This window comes from Syngnathoides biaculeatus, chromosome 14, assembly GCF_019802595.1.
Source record: "Syngnathoides biaculeatus isolate LvHL_M chromosome 14, ASM1980259v1, whole genome shotgun sequence".
Lineage (NCBI taxonomy): Eukaryota > Metazoa > Chordata > Actinopteri > Syngnathiformes > Syngnathidae > Syngnathoides > Syngnathoides biaculeatus.
This window is the reverse complement of record NC_084653.1, coordinates 21,276,840-21,296,054: the sequence shown is the minus strand read 5'-3', so window position 1 is coordinate 21,296,054 and position 19,215 is coordinate 21,276,840. Positions and strand designations below refer to the sequence as shown.

General features: G+C 41.0%; 1 protein-coding gene across 7 annotated transcripts in view; it reads left to right on the top strand.

The window, feature by feature from the left end:
• LOC133512592 (partitioning defective 3 homolog B-like) overlaps positions 1 to 19,215 on the top strand; it is a 193,366-nt gene that overhangs the window by 77,252 nt on the left and 96,899 nt on the right. For all 7 annotated transcript variants that reach the window (XR_009798215.1, XR_009798214.1, XM_061842372.1 and 4 more), the window contains 2 exons: positions 9,970 to 10,185; positions 12,540 to 12,765. Coding sequence is in view for 5 of the 7 variants with exons in the window: in XM_061842372.1 (XP_061698356.1) it covers positions 9,970 to 10,185; positions 12,540 to 12,765 (442 nt within the window). In the remaining 2 variants the exon portion in view is untranslated. The remainder of the gene's footprint in view (positions 1 to 9,969; positions 10,186 to 12,539; positions 12,766 to 19,215) is intronic.

Here is a 19,215-nt window from a genome sequence, read left to right as displayed (position 1 = left end):
ACGTGAAATTCTTTTTATGCTCAGTTTAACAGTGAACTTCAGCGAGATGTGGAAATGAACGGATTCACTATCAACCTGCCGTTTGTTTTGAAGTGCGCAACCAAACAGCGATCGTCTCAAATTTTTGCAGAGATTCAGACAAATAACAACCCAGAAAATCACTTATGTTGGGTCACTAGTTTCTCAAGGCGACACTCTGTTTATCATTGAAGATACGAACCTGAGTTGAGCTCATTTCAAGATGACGTTCCATATAAAGCGACATGCGGTGGGCTTTGAAATCCATGAATAACTGGGGCCGAAAAGTCTGAACTGCATTTATGACATGGAACTACTGTACTGCAATTAAAGAGCTCGGAATTTTCCGCTCCTGTTTAGTCCGTTGACCTTTTCTGGAAAATACCTTTTCAGTTTTTCCGCACTCGGCTTATTTATTACTTTTTGTCTCACACGCACATCACCATTAAAAAAGGCGCGTTTGCACAAAGACATGATTTGCATTAAGGAGAAATAATGGAAACAGTCATTAATATTAATCAGAAACTTCTTTAGTTCTGAGCACCGGGGTTCAAATCCCAGCCCCGTTTCTGCAGAGTTTGCATGTTCTCCCTGTGCCTGCGTGGGTTTTCTCCGGGCACTCCAGTTGCCTCCCAGAACCCCGAAAATATGCATTAATTGGGGACTCCAAATTGGCCTTGGGTGTGACTGTGAGTGCAAGTGTCGCCTGTTTCTATGTGCCCTGTGATTGGCTGGGAACCAGTCCAGAGTGTTGCCTCATGCCCAACAACAGCTGGTATAGGCTCCAGCACTCCTGCGACCCTCGTGAGGATGAGCGGCTAAGAATATTGATGGATACTTTCTTCTAACTGCTGAAAAGATGAGAGGAAAATGTGTTTTCTTTTCTAACCCTTTCTCAACTTTGGTGTGGACGTGTTTCTTTTATCCCGGTGCATTCTTTTTTTCATATACCAGAGTTTCATAAGTGGTGCAATGTGTTATGGATGCAGTATAGGTATATGTTTTCAATAAAATAATGAAATGAAACCATAAAAATTAAGACGTACCATTCAGGAGAAAAAAGTAGAAAAGCAGTCATTACTCTCAGGAGTCTACAGTACGATAGTTATAAAAGAAGTAGTGCCTTGTATGGCTTTTTGCTCAGGAAGAAATATTGAATCTATTGTTTATTAATGGCATCCATGTGCAACTCAGCCAGTTACATTTCCGTTCCATTTTTTTTTAACTGGATTTAGCAGGACTTTTCACAGCTATCACTTCGGTCAAAAGTGGGCATGATTGGGTGGGCTCGAGGAGGGGAAAAAACAGCAGCTTTGCAACAGCAGTCATTTATGGGAAGGCTGTTTTTTTTTTTTTCTTTCCCCCTCCACACCTGAAAAAGCAATACGCGTTTGATCATCCTTTCCATATGGTGTTGTGATGATGATGATGGAAATTCTTCATCATGCTTCGTAAACTAACCCACTTTACATTATATTGTAATTTAACCGTATATAAGGCGGAGACTGACTTAAACGGCAGCTCTTATTGCATATGATTTCACTCAAATAAACTTTCATATTAGTCATTATGGAAATTCAATAGAGCACTGTCAGGAAATGCGTGTGTGGACTCATATTCACGCAGTAGACGCGAGATATAGATTTACAATGATTCGAGCGATTGAGCTACTCATCTTTGGGGGATAAAGCACAAAATCAGCACTAATATTTCCCTCTCCCAAAACTTTTTTTAACTGCAGTCGGTCTCTTTCCTGGAGCCACTTTAAATAGGACAAAACAGTTTACGAAGCATATTGCTGACGGGACGAAAAACAAGTGGTTACAGTTATGTTTTTTCTTTCACCATGTTAATACGAACAGCCCAGAGCTGTGTGTATGTGTGTGTGTGTGTGTGTGTGTGTGGTGTGTGTGTGTGTGTGTGTGTGTAATAAGCACGCATGTGTATAAATGTATTCATTTATTCACAAAGTGGATTTTAAATGTGTGTCAGAATGTTTTAACAGACAGTAAAATAAAACACTCAGCACAAGTTGAACCGACCCATTTTATAATGACCTTTTTTTTTTTTTTTGTTGAAGTAGTATTTCAGAGTAAATACTTTTCAGCTTTCAGTTTAGCGTTCAGTTTTTTTAATGTCTTCTTTCTCGGCCAATTATTTCTTCCTCCGCCCACCACTAATGTCCTCACTCTCGTGCTCTCGCTTGCCCTCGCGCAGTCTTTTCTCGCCAATACCATTCAGGCTTAGAGGCTGACAATCAGGCAGAGGGGCTTAGAATGAACAACGGCTCCCTGAAAATGTGTTTGTACGCGATGTCGAGCGGGAGCGGTGCAGTCCATTGTCTGAATTGCTCCCTCGTGCAACTTTGACTTTGATGACAGTCACATCCTGGCAAGACTGCCCAAAAAAAAAAAAAAAACGTCTTCGGAGAGCCGTGTCTCACTATATCCCCGTGTCGCTGCGATTGTTTACTGTTTTGTTGTGTTTTTTTTTTTCCTTTCAGCGATATGTCTTCATTTTTTTTTTTGGTCCACGCTGGTTCTTCCTGACTTTGCTCAAGATTTAATCTGAAAGCCACCCAGTTAGGCTTTTATGGATTGATGTATTGATTTGTCAGCGAGAGTGAGAGAGAGAGCGGTACATCTTTTAGTCTCTGTGGATGTGTACATCACTGCGCATTAGCTCTTCTCAACAGTCCTAAGGCACGGTGCAAATAGCGCAAAAGTCTTTGCACTGTTCTACTCCATTTTTGTGTCTGTTTGCATTGGTAAACCTTTCCTTTTCGCACATGTCGGCGCTTAGTATGGCCCACATCCTTTAGGAGCTCTCTCGGCTGGTGCTCGCCCACTGGTTGCCCCTTGACCCCTCTCAGTCTTCCCCAGAAAGTCAATAAAAGCGAGCAGTAATCAGTAGATGGTCAGTGCTGTCCTTTTTTGCCGTTACACTCATTTATCTCTCTTTTTCCGCTCCCTTCAGTCATTGTATACGTTATCACGCTTGAAAGAGAAAGGCCGCAAGAGAGGGAGGCCATTTATTTCTGTCCTGATTTGTCAGTAACGTCTCAAATGATGGATTCATTTATAAAGAGCTCAGTTTGTCTCTGGAAGAGGGTACCCACTTGCTCGATACATTAAATACAGCGGTGGACCTTAATGTGCGTCCTTAAATGTAAATCATAAAAGGTTTTACTGTTAAGCCATGCCAGGAAGAATCGAGAATTAGAGTGGCATTTCTGACACTTCCCTGAATGACTGTTATTGTAGTAAAAGTGATTAGAGTTATGCCGATCCGATCACCTGATCAGGGCCAGTCATGTAATTTGCTGTTCACCTGTTCCCAGTGAACCCGTTCACCTGTGGAATGTTCCAAACAGGTGTTTTTGCGCTTTTCCAGCTTTTTTTCTAATGTGTTGCAGGCATTACATTAAAAAAAAAAACGAGAGAATAATTTACAAAAAAATTATATTCATTATTTGAAATATTAAATACCTAGTCTTTTCAGTGTATTAAATTGATTCTAAGTTGAAATGGATATTAAAGGGGAAGTCCACTCAAAAAAATAACAGTGTATCAGATCAGGTTATGTCATTGGTACTGTAACTTTAAAATTTATATTTTCATCAGATATCATTGAAGGTTGTTTATATCAGCATTTTTTAATGTTCCCAGTCGCCGATATTTTGGCCAGTCACGCGGATGTGACGTGTCATGTGCTCAACCTGTAGCTCGGGTACGTTCCTGCACAGTTATAGTCAGCGCTGATTTCTCGGATTTATCCTCATCTGATCAAGAAATAGAAGTATCGGTTGAGCGGGAAGACGGAGGAGTACGTCCATACAAATTTGAACCTGTGGCTGTCAATAATGTTGAATGTTCGGATGGTTCTTCGGACGAGAATGACGCGGCGTCTGACGACTTGGAGGCCTATGCGCGGGACATAAGTGCGTAAACAAAAGCCCCTGGAGCTCAGGCAGCTGTAGGTCATGTGACTCGTCAAAATGTCAGGGACATTCAAAATTGCCGATATAAACAACGTTAAATGATATCTGATGAAAATCTTTATTATTTTAAAGTTACAGTACCAATGACAAAACGTATCTGATACTTTATTTTCAATGAGTGGACTTCCCCTTTAAAGTCCTTGTATTCTGTTTTTATTGATTTACCTTTACACGTCATTGGAATTGGGGTTTGTACTTGAGTGTCGGAAAACCAAAGTATCGCTAGATGATGCAGGTACATTAATACTGTACCGTGAGAGAGAACTGCAATATATTTTAGCATTATTATTATTCACGTTATATTCTTATATATATATATATATATATATATACACAAGCCCTACTATATACCTTTAAACAGCACCACTGTAAGGAGGTGCTTAGATATGATCAAAATCAGTTAATGAGATTTCCCGTCAGGGACTAATAATAGAAATGTTCTTTCTGTCAGGGATAATAAACTCCACATTGCAACGTAATCTGCACTTTTTATTTTTTTGGGGGAAGGATAATTTAAGATGTGAATTCTATGAGATAAGGGGTTATGTAAAATACATAACTGGAACTAGATCTATCAGATTGAGGAACATCTTGATAAAAGGGATAATTCACAAACATCTAAACAAACTTGATTTTGCTTTGCTTCTTGTTTTAACATTGTTGTTCCTCCAGGCAGGGATGAGCCAAAAGGACCATCAAGTTGGTGTGTGTGTTCATGTGTGTGTGTGTGTGTGTTTTTATATATATCCATTTTCTTAGCCACTTATCCTCACGAGGGTCGCAGCAATGTCAGAGCCTATCCCAGGTGTCAAAACGGAGGAGGCACCCTGAATTGGTTGCCAGCCAATCGCAGGGCACATGGAAACAAACAGCCGCACTCACAATCACACCTCGGGCCAATTTTAGAGTGTCCAATTAAAGTTGCATGTTTTTGGGATGTGGGAGGAAACCGGAGTGCCCGGAGAAAACCCACGCAAATGGGAGGGAGAACATGCACATGCAAACTCCACACAGGCGGGGCGTGGATTGAACCTGGGACCTCAGAACTGTGAGGCCAACGCTTTCCAGCTGAGCCACCATGCCTCTCTCTCTCTCTCTCTCTCTCTCTCTCTCTCTCTCTTCTCTCTCTCTCTCTCACAAACCCACCCATCTATCTAACACTCACAAATCTATCTATCTATCTATCTATCTATCTATCTATCTATCTATCTATCTTCTATCTATCTATCTATCTATCTATCTATCTATCTATCTATCTATCTATCTATCTATCTATCTATCTATCTATCTATCTTTGTAATCTGTTTTTGTTTTTCCATCCACTGGTACCGTCAGACCCAAGCCAAAAGGAGCAGTAGTTAACATACTTGAAAGTGAGTTTCTTGCATTTACAATATTATTATTTCAGTGACCCTCAAGTTGTGACCAAAAACGAGGTTCGGATTATGAATACACTACAATGGCAAATCGGGATTCCTCCCCTGCTTAGGAGTCTCCCGTTACAGTATTGGACAACTTTATTACCTCTACCCGTGGCCCATTACATTGGAAATTAAAATGTGTTGTTTGTGAACGGTACCATGAGGATATGGAGAGGAAATATTCTTCTGGTCGGAAAAAAGCCCATCACTATGTCTGACTTAGATGCTGCAGAGTTGCATTATTGCAAGTTATTGGTTGATTTAAATCATGTAGCCAGTATGACTCTTTTGCTGTCCGGAGCAATAATCTATCCTTCCAGGTCAGTGAAGATAACTGAATAGATTACTAAGATATGAGAATGAAAATGATGCCACTTCTTCTTTTTTTTTTTTTTTCCTCCAACTTTTTTTCAAGGCGCATTGAGCCCTGTTCCCTATTGATTTACTTTATTTTTCACCATCTGCACAAATCAGTGATACATGACTCAACTTCAGCAGCAAAAGGAACCACTCAAGTCTCCCCCAGTGTGCATACATTATGCAATACTATGCAATACTATGTTATGAAAGGCAGAGAGATTCTTTGGTTTTGGCCAATCTGATGTTTGTGTCAAGGAGCTATTGTTGCGGATTGGTCGTATTGAAGCACTTCAGGTTTTCTTCATTTGGCAACAACTGGTGGAAAGGGCTGCTTAAATCAGGCCCAACTAGTTTTTGCTCCCACGCTGCCCTACAGATACAGAAACAGCATGAACAGGAAGAGGGACAAGTTGGGCGGGGACCATATAGAACTAAAAATGACAAAATTTTCCTACCTACGATACAGATCAGTGGTAAGTGTCAAGTTAGCGCAGTAATGTTTGTGCATATTTTCAAGTATTGACGTTATCGTACGTCTTTGGCTTGGAGTCTCAGCTTAAGCTATAGCTGTGTTTTAAGAGACTCCGCAGTGTGGTTTGACATTCTTGAAGTGAGGATTGTTGTTAAGGCTGCTGGCTCTGTTGCTGCAGCATGTGTTAAGCTCTGCTCCTCAGTGTAATTTTGACTTTGAAAGTAGCCCATTGCCTTGGCGCCAGCAACATAGCTTTGGGATAGCTTGGCAAGCTATCTCCTTTTTATTTTCGATAGTTTTTTTTTCCCCTCTTCTACTTCCTCTCGTCACACTCTTCTTCTCTCTTTATTTTCTCGTGCTCTTTATTTCTCTTTCTGCGCCATCGTCTTAGTGTCTGTTTTCCTCTACCATATTCTCACCCTTTCCAACTAATCACTTGTTCTGTCACGTCTGTCTCCCTCTTTCTGTTCTCAAGCGCCTTCCAAAAGCAGCTTAATACTATCGTCTTACATTTGGACCCCGGTAATTACATTTATGACACAAATCCCGCTCTGAACAAATATTTGTGTTGGAGAGCACGTGTTTTTAAGTGACAACATGACGAACGCTTTGGGGGTTTTCTGTGCAAGATATTTTTTACAGAAGGTATTAAACCTACACAACAACAACAAAAAAATGTAGATGCCCGGCAAGAAAATGAATCTTCAAACTAGCTCCTCATTTATGTTCACGCTCGTTATGACGATTGACTGGCAGTTGTAAATGTATATTTCATAACCTTACAAATAGATGACTAGTTCAACTCTCACTAAATGGGTTGTCCTGTCATTGACTAGCTATTAGTTGAAGGTTTCAGGTGTTTGCTCCAGATCAAATTTCTCAGATACGATAGTGAAAGATTGGCAGACATACAGGATATCCATCCATCCATTTTCTTTGCCGCTTATCCTCACAAGGGTCGCTGGGAGTGCTGGAGCCTATCCCAGCTGTCAACGGGCACTGCTTGCCAGCCAATCGCAGGGCACATAAAGACAAACAGCCATATTTAGAGTGTCCAATTAATGTTGCATGTTTTGGGGATGTGGGAGGAAACAGGAGTGCCCGGAGAAAACCCACACAGGCGAGGCTGGGATCGAACCCGGGTCCTTAGAACTGTGAGGCCAACGCTTCACCAGCTGATCCACCGGGCCGCCACATATAGTATACAGAGGAAAAAAAAGAAAAATACAACACTTTTGTTGATACTTGGGGTTTTTTTTGGGTGAGCTGAATCCGAAGGGATTAGCTTTTTTCATTTTACGCAAAAGGCCGGTTCTTAGCTCTGTTAATGTGTACTACTTTTTTGAAATAATCCATTTTGCTCACTGGTGGGTAACATAAAGATGCTGATTAGACAATATCCAGCAACTTCGCACCGCTATTAAGGAGGAGTGGCCCAACATTCTACAATTCCACAAATAACAAACTGAACAACTACCATGTCACTATGCCGTCTTGATATGCCCCACTTGTGTCTTTGATGGATTATTATGGCAGAGGAAAGTGCTCCCAAGAACAGATTTGTGAACGATATTTGATGAAAAATACTTTCGGGTCTTTGGTGTACTTAAAAAATGTCATAGATCTATCCCGCACAACCATCTCTCCATCCAGCTCTGTGAAGATAACAACAAAGAATATAAATATAAGCCTGAAAGTAATGCCAGTTATTTTTTTTCCAGCATGTTTGCGAGACGTATTGAACCATGTTCCCTGTTGAATTACTTTTCATAAAGAATGTGAGCAAAACAAAACTTTCATTGATTTTTTTTTTTTTCTGTATTGGTTCGAATCAGGGCGGCACGGTGTCTCAGCTGGTAAAGAGTTGGCCTCACAGTTCTGAGGTCGCGGGTTCAATCCCGGACCCGCCTGTGTGGCGTTTGCATGTTCTTCCCATGCCTGCGTGGGTTTCCTTCGGGCACTCCATTTTCCTCCCACATCCCAAAAAACATGCAACATTAATTGGACACTCTAAATTGCCCCTAGGTGTGATTGTGAGTGCGGCTGTTTGTCTCAACGTGCCCTGCGATTGGCTGGCGACCAGTTCAGGGTGTACCCCGCCTGCTGCTCGTTGACAGCTGGGATGGGCTCTAGCACTCCCCGTGACACTCGTGAGGATAAGCGGCAAAGAAAATGGATGGATGGATGGATGGATGGTTCGAATCACCAAACAAAATATTTCTCTTGTAGTATTTTAAATGTCAGTTGAGATAAATTACCCACTGTCTATATTTTTATATTTAAACTACAATTCCATTCCTTCAGGGAAATACTATTGCTTCACAACATTAATGTTGTTAATTCATGATATAATATCTAGATTTCTGCTTAAATAGTTGGCTGAGCACAAGTTCAATTGATTTCACTAGGCAGCAGCTAATGGTTATATTATGTTACAGATTAGTTTGCTGGCTATTGTCTGCATTAAATTATAATTATAGTAGGCATCTGGACATAATGTGTGGTGTGTTTATGGATGGGAGCGTCACCAGTCACAGCCCCCTGTCCATCTCTCCTGCCAGCAGCCGATGTACATTATGCATGCATGCATTCTGTGCGTATGTGTGTGTGTGTGTGTGTGTGTGTGTGTGTGCGTGTTTGCGTGGGCGGGCCAAAATTGATGCTTGCAGTCACGTAGCCATCAGCCTTCTCATCTCAGGACAAAATACACACACATACAAAACACTGCAAGACCAGTCATGTGTATAGGGAATCATTATCTTAAGTGATTCTGGTTTAGCTATCATGAATCAAAGTGGCATCGTATCGACAATCTCCAACCATCAAGTGTGTGCGTGTCTGTCTGTCTGTGTGCGTGTGTGTGTGTGCATAATGTTAACCTGTACAAATGTATTTTGAGCTGGCAGCAGACCGAGCTTTGCTCACCATTTTCCATTTTTACCCCCCTTCTTCTGTGTCACCATGTTCCCAAGAATAAAGTTGATTTGCTGCCTCCCTGGTGTTATACCTCCCATCTAATTTGTCCCACGAAACGTGTTGAGCCATGGAAAAGCTCCTGCTTATTACAAGAATCGCAATATGAAACATTTAATTATAGAAATCCCTTATATTGTGACTCACCGCACTCCCGCCCAGTCACTGCAATATAACACCCCTTGAATGCAACTGTTTTCTTTTTTTTTTTTTTTTGTAACATCTTAGCGTGTTAAAACTTTGCGCTACTTCCAAATTACATACTTCACATCACCTTTGCGTCCGCCAGATGGTCCGACTCACACCTACAATCTCTTATGGCTTTGGGTATTTCTTTGCAATCGACTCTGGCCCCTGTTCTGTTCATCATTCCCTCCGCTGCTCCCCATTTTGCCTCAGTAATATCTCTCAATGCAGCAATGATGGATAGAGAACCCGTTAGACTCGAGCAAACACATCCATCACAAACTCAACAATGCCACAGCAAACTAGATCACAGTTTTGGTTCCTGGCAGTGTTGCTCTAAAAAGGCTTTACATGCAATCGTCTTTCTGACTTCTCGTCAGCTTCTCCTTCATTTTTGTCCTTATCCTAAACGCCACAAGACACTGCGCTGCATGTTTAATATGGACAACAGCGCAGTCTTTTTAAAAATCTTTTTAATGTCACAATATTTTAACACATCTCCTTAAGTGGTGTCTTTCTGTCCTCGTTGCTCTCTTTAGCTCCCCCGACCCCTGTTGGACTCGGCCCGACTCTTGGCTTAAAAAAGTCTTGCTCGCTGGAGAGTCTGCAGACCGCGATGTCTGATGTGAACAGAAAGAATGAACTCCTGCCTTTCCATCGCCCTCGTCCAAATATGGTGAGAGGAAGAGGTTGCAACGAGAGCTTCAGGGCAGCTATTGATAAGTCCTACGATGGGCCACCTGAAGACGATGATGGTAAGTGCAGTTTTGAGGTCAAAACATTATGTGTGAAATTGCCAAATTAAATGTGAAAAAAATATTTACAATGTTTTCGTTGTATTCCCGTGACAGCATAGGGTTCTTGTAATTAGCACGTCTGCTGCACAGTTCTGAGGTGTGGAAATTTCTGGATCGCTAAATATATAGCTCTGACATTTTTAGAATCTATACAAACTTCTCATAATAATATTTCAGTGATGTGACTCAACATCAAGTATTGATGTTTCAGAGAAACACAACATTGTGGTCCCGGACAACATTTTGCTTCAACCATGCACCAAATTTCACCAACTTTTTGTAATGTTGCGTTGTTGACCGTGTGCTTATAATTGTTTCAGAAAGGATATACTGAACAAATTTTACTTATATTTGGATTTTGGCAGGTCAATTATAACCCAGTTTTAATAGTTCTCGTTCTTTGTCTTGAATAGTACAGGACATGTATGAGGGCAGCAGAACAGAGGTGACGTGTGGCGTAGGTGTGACAGAAGAAGAATTTAAGGTGGAAGTGGGGCTGCATCAGGGATCTGCTCTGAGCCCCTTCCTGTTTGCTGTAGTAATGGGATATGCTGACAGATGAGATTAGACTGGAATCCCCTCGGACCATGATGTTTGCGGATGATATTGTGATCTGCAGTGAAAGCAGGGAATAGGCGGAGGAACAGTTAGAAAGATGGCGGCACGCACTGGAAAGGGGAAGAATGAAGATTACCCAAAGTAAAACAGAATATATGTGCTTGAATGAGAGTTGTGGAAGGGGAAGAGTTAGGCTACAGGGAGAAGAGATAGCGAGGGTGGACGACTTCAAATACTTGGGGTGAACAATACAGAGCAATGGTGAGTGTGGTAAGGAAGTGAAGAAATGGGTACAAGCGGGGTGGAACAGTTGGCGGAAGGTGTCTGGTGTTCTATGTGACAGAAGAGTCCGCGCTAGGATGAAGGGCTAAGTTTATAAAACAGTGGTGAGGCCGGCCATGATGTACTGATTAGAGACCTTGGCATTGAAGCACAATTGGAGGTGGCAGAAATGAAGATGTTGAGGTTCTCGCTCGGAATGAGCATGTTGGATAGAATTAGAAATGAGCTCATTAGAGGGACACCCAAAGTTGGATGTTTTGGAGACAAGGTTCGAGAGAGCAGACTTTGATGGTTTGGACACGTCCAGAGGTGAGAGAGGGAGTATATTGGTAGAAGGGTGCTGAGGATGGAGCTGCCAGGCAAAAGAGTGAGAGGAAAACCAAAGAAAAGTTTGATGGATGTTGTGAGGGAGGACATGAGGACAGTCGTATGTGTTTGAGAGGAGAATGCAGGAGATAGGCTTAGATGGAAAAAGATCACACACTGTGGCAACCCCTAACAGGACAAGCCGAAAGGAAAAGAACAATTCTTTGTCTTCCCCACTGCTCTTTTTTTCCCTCTTTGTGGAGGGTGATAAATGCATACTTAATACTTTCATCAATGTGCAATGTATATCCCATTTACTTTTTCTTTTTTTTTTTTTTTTCTGCCAACCTAGAAAAATGGGATTTTCCCAGAATGCCACCCTGCTGTCAACACAAACAGTATGAAGCAATGCAGCAGATTGCCCTTCATCATATGATTCAATATTTAGTCGGGCTTTAGCTTTAAATATTTATTCAGGAGGTAAAAAGCTATCTGCTTGGTTTGTTCCACTGCGAGGTGTGGCTCAATTCCCAGTAGTGTTATTAGCAGCAAACTCTTATCAGTCACCACCAGAGTAATGAGATGGCCTGTTTCAGATCACCACACTACACACAGGATGGACCTAATAGGGCACGTCAACACCGCGCACACGTACTGGCCTTGTCCGTCACCATGGCTCTAATTGTTCAAAACTTTTGGAAGCTGCTGTTAATTGACAGAGAACAGTCTTTGAAAGTGCGCTGACACTGATGTCATTCAGAAGTTCAGTCAAAATGTTTATCTTAGCTTTGGTGGCATCTGTAGTGTTGACATATAAGGGTATGCAAATACTAATCATATTTTTACGGGCATCCGCATCAGGCATCGAAAAAAAAAAAACAAAGAATTGATCTTTATTGCCTGCACACAAAAATTGTACCTGAACTAAAACCAGACAAGGACGGAAACAGGAGTCAAACCCTGAATCTAAGAACTGTGAGGCAAATGTGTTAACCACTGCCCTTCTGAATATATGTTCCTACTTAACCATTAGTCACTAGCCACAGTTTGGGGTTTAATTACATTTTTTTAAGGTGTATGTGCTGCAAATTTGGTGTTCGCTTGTTAGAAGTGCACCAGTACGTTTTAGTTCCCTTTTTCATTGTGTTTTTTATCTTCTGTGCTAGATGTTTCTGAGCAGAGTTCGGGACGGGAAACGCCAGCAAGTAGCTCTTCGCGCCAGGGGTTAGGGGAGCCAGGGGAGGAGAAAACCAAAGGAGACAAGAAAAAAAAAGCGAAAACCAAGGAGAAAGATAAGCACCGAGGCAAAGGAAAAGACAAAGAGAAGAAAAAAGCAGAAGAGTCTGAGGAGACTGAAAAGAAGTCCAAGAAAATAGGCTTTGGCCTGCTGAGGTGAGTTTTTTTTCCAAATATTTACTAATGGATAGATTCATAGTTTGTCACATTTGGGGAAATTTAAAGAAACTGAATAATGTCACTACTAAGATACAAAAGAGGGGGAAAAAAAGATGACTACATATTGAGTGATTGCTCATCACTGCTGTCAGGCACAACGAGCTATTCTTTGTTAGAACTGTCAGAATCACAATACGGATATTAAAGCACTTGGCCTTGCTCTATTACTACCAGAACCCTATCAAGGTTTTGTTTGTTTTGCTTTCTAGAAGCTTATGAAGTAATTCAGGCTTCAGTAAAGTTTAACAACGTCAACATTGGACGCAGACTTGACGCAAGAGTTGATTTGGGGAATGCATCCAAAAAAATCTGTGCAATTTATTTCCTACTTTCTTCTTCTTTTCCTTTCGGCTTGTCCCGTTAGGGTCGGCACAGCGTATCATCTTTTTCCATCTAAGCCTATCTTGTGCATAAGTTATTTCCTACTTTGAAATATGCAATATGAAGTGCTTGGCTTCTTAAAACTACCACTTTTTAAAAACAGATCTTAAATTTGGAGTTAAAACCTCTTCTTGGACGTTCCTATGGGAGTTGCATGGCCTCCCTCTATTTTGGCTTCCATCCATCCATTTTTTTGCCGCTTATCCTCACAAGGGTTGCGGGGAGTGCTGGAGCCTATCCCAGCTGTCAACAGGCAGGAGGCGGGGTACACCATGAACGGGTTGCCAACCAATCGCAGTTTTTGGGATGTGGGAGGAAACCGGAGTGCCCGGAAAAAACCCACCCAGGCAGGGATCGAACCCGGGTCCTCAGAACTGTGAGGCCAACGCTTTACCAGCTGACCCACGGTGGCGCCTGTGTTTTGGCTTATTTTGGTTAATTACAGATGCTAAATTGTACAAATTGTAGGCGGAAATGTGAGTGTGAATGGTTGTTGTTTTTTTCTGTATGTGCCCTCCAATTGGCTGGTAACCAGTTTAAAGTGTAGCGAGTCCAAAATCAGCTGGAATAGGCCCCAGTCAACCGTGACCCTGATAACAAGCTCTAAGGAAAATTGGAACGTAACCATAACAGTACATAAATAGTACACATAGAGTAAATTAGACCAGCGATTCCCAAACAGTGTGCCGTGAGCGCTCTTCAGGTGTGCCGTGGGAAGTTATCCAATTTTATGTAATTGCTAAAAAAAAAAACCAAAACATTTATTCCAAGAAATAATGTATCTTTATTCATCTATTTATGCCAGTGAGGCACAATGACAGACAGAAGAAAAAAAATCCTCCTCTATTAGATGGCAGGAAGTACATACAGTAATTAATCGATTTTTCCATTTTTGGTGACATTTACTTTTGTTGGTGTGCCGTGGGATTTTTCAATTGTAAAATATGTGCCTTGGCTCTATAAAGGTTGGAAATCACTGAATTAGATGCACCCTCTTACGTTTATGTGCCCCCCACCACCAATAATTGCATATAGAGTTTTAACACTGTACTATAACCCTGATCCACCATGTCACAATGCATATGTGTTCATCGTCTGACATGTCCATTCACTAAATAATGTCCAATAACTGCAATATGGAATTGTTTATGTAAATGTATTTTCAGTCAGTGTACAAATAAGCACAGTATGTGATCCCCCCCTCCCCAATCCACTCGTATTGCACACATCAACACACTGAGCACTTACCCCTGTGAAGCGCTATCACGTGTTCAGAGGAGCACAAAGACCACTCTAAGAGCGCTGCCCCAATTTCTTTAAGAGGTGCTTAAAATTATCTGTTCGCGCTATTTGCTGTGATTAACTTAAACACTATACGAATCTGGCAGTGCGAGAGGGAGACCGCAGTAGGTACCCACAGGGTGCGAATGGGTTTAGTGTTCCTATGAACGTGGATTTTCTGCTTTAATTATAACCTGGTATCAGGCGTTTTTTTTTTCATAGCTTTTTGCTACCGAGGAACTTTTTACACGTCTATAGAAAAGCATGTGCTTGTAACTTAAGCTCAAAATCACTTTTGCTGAGAAACCCCTCTGTGAAGTGCAAAAAACAAAAAAAAGTCAAGAACGAGATTTATTTATTCATATTCTACTGATTGCGCCTCACAATAGTTATTTATATAATATAATATTTGGTAACTATACTTCTATGCTACAACAATATTTATTAAATAGTGTAAATCCAATAGGATGTTTTTTTTTCTCTTTTTTTGTTTTGTTTTGCAATTCGCCTACAAAATTATACTATTAGTGGCGCAGTGGAGATGAAAGCTGTACATTGTCACGTCTGCGCAATTAAGTTACCTTCTGTAAATAATAAGTTGACAGTAATATTACAAGGTGAAGGGTATGTACAACAGAAATTGAGGTTCAGGGATAAACATGCCAAGACACATTGACCACCAACTCAGACTAGAAAGCCCACACGAAGATCTGAAATTTATTTATTAATCAGAGCCGCTTTAACCAAGTTTTACATGGCAGCGTGTGATTGGTTAATTCTGGACATCTCCAGTTATAAGGGGTGTGTGCACACTTATGCAATCACGTTGAATTTTATTGTTATTTTTACTCCGCCTCTTCATTTTTCTTTTTCAGTTTTAGGTAATTAATTGCTGGAAAAAGATTCAATTATTTCTTATGGTGTGTTTTTGTTTTTATAATCCACTCTATGCAGTCTTACGTGAGCGACTGTACCATTTCTATCAGCAGCTGTTCAACTCCATCTTCATGTACGATACATTACATTAGACAGCTGCGGTTAATACATTTTTGCATGATTAACGAAGTTTGTTTTTCTTCCAGTCGTTCCGCTGCCAGTTTTATCCTTTATCCATTGACGATGAAACTGCTTATTTGCAGTTTCTGCTCCTGTTTGGGTTATACAAGTTAATGGTTATGGCAACGTTGATTTATGTAATTTGGTCCTGATCTAAAGGACACGTAGATCGAGCTTTATCAATGTTTATGCGGTTACCATTTAGTATTTTTGTGGCCTAGAAGTATTTCTCTGTTATGAAATTTTAAGATGACAAACAGCATCGTGAACCGAGGATCCCCTGTAATATATTTCGAGACCCTTACATAAAATCTCATGGTGCGCATTAGTAAGCCTTAGTCAACCTTCTTTTTCGTCCTTCTAACCATTTTTCTGGAGCCTCTTGCTCTCCAGCCCTGCAGTGCCGTAATCTTTGTATCACCCAGAGATGTTCCTGGCTTTCTTTTCACTCAAGCCTCCGCTTCGCTATCTGCATTTGATTGCCTGTAATGGTGATAGACTAAGAGGGCAAATTGGTGCTGCTTAAAGTTCCATCTACTCTCAGATTTCCCAGCTTCCTGTAGGAGCAAATATATACCATAATGCACTGGAGGTCGTAGGATAATCAGACATAGTCCTGACGTTTCTACTTTTAGGTGTGATTATATTGATCATGTTCAGTGTTCACACTTTTGCTTTTACCTGTAATTACCTTTTCCTTTCTCTGTGCACCATCTGAAAAACGGGAAGAAAAAAAAGATGTAGTTATTTTCTTTCTTGCAAACTATCTTTCAAATAAAACAGATTACCAGAAAGGCTCCAATTCAATTCCATTTTAATTCACATTAACTCATTAAAATGAAAGTGGACAGCTGGCTCTGTCAATTAGACTGCTGCCATCTGCCAATCAGATATGCCATTTGTGTGCATGTTCGTGCATGTGTGTGAGAATAAAAAAATATTTAAAAAAAAAAAAAAACAGACTAACAATGGTAAAAATACATTTGAAAAAATATGCAGACCAGAGATTATGAATATTCACATTGTGATCGGTCACAGATTGAGACGGTCGTCACATCGTTGTCTCATGCTTGCCGTGAATCATCGGCGTGCGTATGTGGCGTGCGTATTCCGCTAATGTTCTGCAGCTGTGCGTGCAGTTCCTTCTTTTCTCTCCTTCCTCTGGCTCTTCTCTCGCCAGCTGGTCCAAATGTGACACCTCCGCTCGACTTAAAATGTTCCATCGCTGAGGATATTATTCTGTCTCCACAGCGTGGCCCATTAAAACTGACTAGCCCCATTGTGGGGATGAGAAGCGCTTCGTCCAGTACAGCTTCGTTGTCTAAGATTGCACGTTTATTTTCTAGCGAGGATGGATGGATAGTAACTTTTTAACTCATTCCCCATGTATTCCCCTTTGCTGCTATTTTAACTCTCGTTTTTAGCCCTGTAAAACACCGTTGCATTTTAATATATAAAAGGTGTTGCATAAATAAATTAGATTTTCAATACATTTGCTAACATTTCTCAAAGTTTTTTTTTTTTTTTTTAGCATTGTGAAGAAAAACGCTGTTACATTTTAGAATAAGGCTGTAACTTGAAAAAGAAAAGTGAAGTGTTGTGAATAGTTTCTAGATGCACTGTTCATAACCTGTTCGTGGGGAGCGTCCCATTTTTAGGACATCATGATTTTCACGCATTATATCCACCATTTTTTTTTCCCTTGAAAAATATATCCTTTAATGAGCAAGGTCCTATTTTTGGGACGATCTACTAAGAAAAACCAAGTACCCTCTCGCGGGCAGCGTCTCATATTTGGGATGAGATTATAAATTGGTAAAGTTATCATATAACTTAACTATAAATGAAAAAGAAGTGTTATTTCCTTGATTGTGGTCTGATAGGAGACTTTTATCTCAATAAGGCAAAAAATTGCCACCCTGCCCATGAATAGGTTAAAATTTACACCGATTTTATCAGCCTGATCGGATCATTCGATAATTGGCATTTTTTTTTGCTGATTGGTTTCGATGTCATAATTCACCAATCCGATCAGTGACGTCATTTAGCAGCTCCAGAAAAGACACGTACTCCGCGTCGCTGTGGTGCACAGCATATCTGCATCCCAAAGCCAGTTTATTTTTCAACTGGAGTATTTAAATACCATATTTTCCACACTACAAGGTGCACCGTCGCCTTTTGAGAAAATTAAAGGCTTTTAGGTTCGCCTTATTATCTGGTGCACATTCTATGTGGATCAATATTGAGCCTTTAGTGCAGCGCCATCTAATGGATGCATAACGTAACCCCAGCCTCTACTGTAGTGTCTATTCTATGCGCCTTATAATCCAGTGCGACTTATATATGGGGAAAGCTTTAAAATAGGCCATTCATTGGAGTTGCGCCTTATAGTACGGAAAATACGGTAGTTTTTTTGTGTCTTTTGACATGGAACTGTAAATATCCGATGGCCAAAAAGTTCTTGGGGAAAAAAAAAATAAAATTGTCTCCATGGGAGAGCAAGCAAGCAGGCAAACAAACTTTATGTAGCATAGCAAGCTATTTCTATCGCTCGTAGTTGTGTGTAAACATCCTGTCGTCCTGTTGGATACACGAGCTTACCTGCTCGCTTCGCCATGGGCTTGCACGCTGGAGTTGAAGACGTCATCTGGTGTGGCTGGTCAGCCCACCAAAGTAGGAGTCTCTTCTCCAGTGTGCAAGAGTCTGGGTAGTAGTATATGGAGAACAGACTGTTACCCATGCAGTAGATCCCCCCACCCCCCACCCCCCACTTCGCCAGAATGGGCCATTGGAAAGGCAGATGCCAGTACACACGGTCCCTGCGCCATCGCAGGAGTTGCCGGAACGAGCGGAGTAGAGCATCGAACCGCCGTAGGGACTCCAACTCCGGATTTTCTGTCAAGGTTTTTACTCCTTTCACCTTCTTCTCTCCCGAGATTCTTTCAGGCAGCGGAGCTATTTGCTCATAGCTGGAGGTTTGGTTGTTGACGCACCAGGGCGTATCCACACACCAATGGGCCTGTATGCCAAATATCTGGGGGCCAAACCTCCTCCGACTCCATGCCAGTTCTGTTTCAGTTTGAGTCCACAAGTTACTCAGTTGCCCAGGTGACAGCGCGGTGCAGCCAGAGCAGTGAATTCCAACCTTTTTGGAGCCAAGCCAGATTCTTTACAACTGAAAAATCTCACGACACAAACAAACAAAAATGTCACAAAAAGTAGGCACATTAATTTCTGTATGTACTTACTGACATTTAATGTGGCGATTCATTTGTTCTGTCTCTATGCCGCATTGGCATAAATGGATGAACAAAGACACATGTATTGTAAATACACGTTTTGTGAGCAATTAAGAACTGATTGGTGATTGGCTATTCTTTTTTTAAACTTGATTGGCTCAAAAAATCCTGATCATCTATAGCCAACTGTGTACACAGTGAAGAAAATAAGTATTCGAACACTCTGCTACATTGCAAGTTACTACTTAGAAATCATAGATGGGTCTGAAATTTTCATCGTAGTTGCATGTCCACTGTGAGAGAGATAATCTAAAAAGAAAAATCCAGAAATCACAATTTATGATTTTTTTTTTTAACGATTTGCGTGATAAGCTGCAAATAAGTATTTGAACACCTGAGAAAACCAATGTTAATATTTGGTACAGTAGCC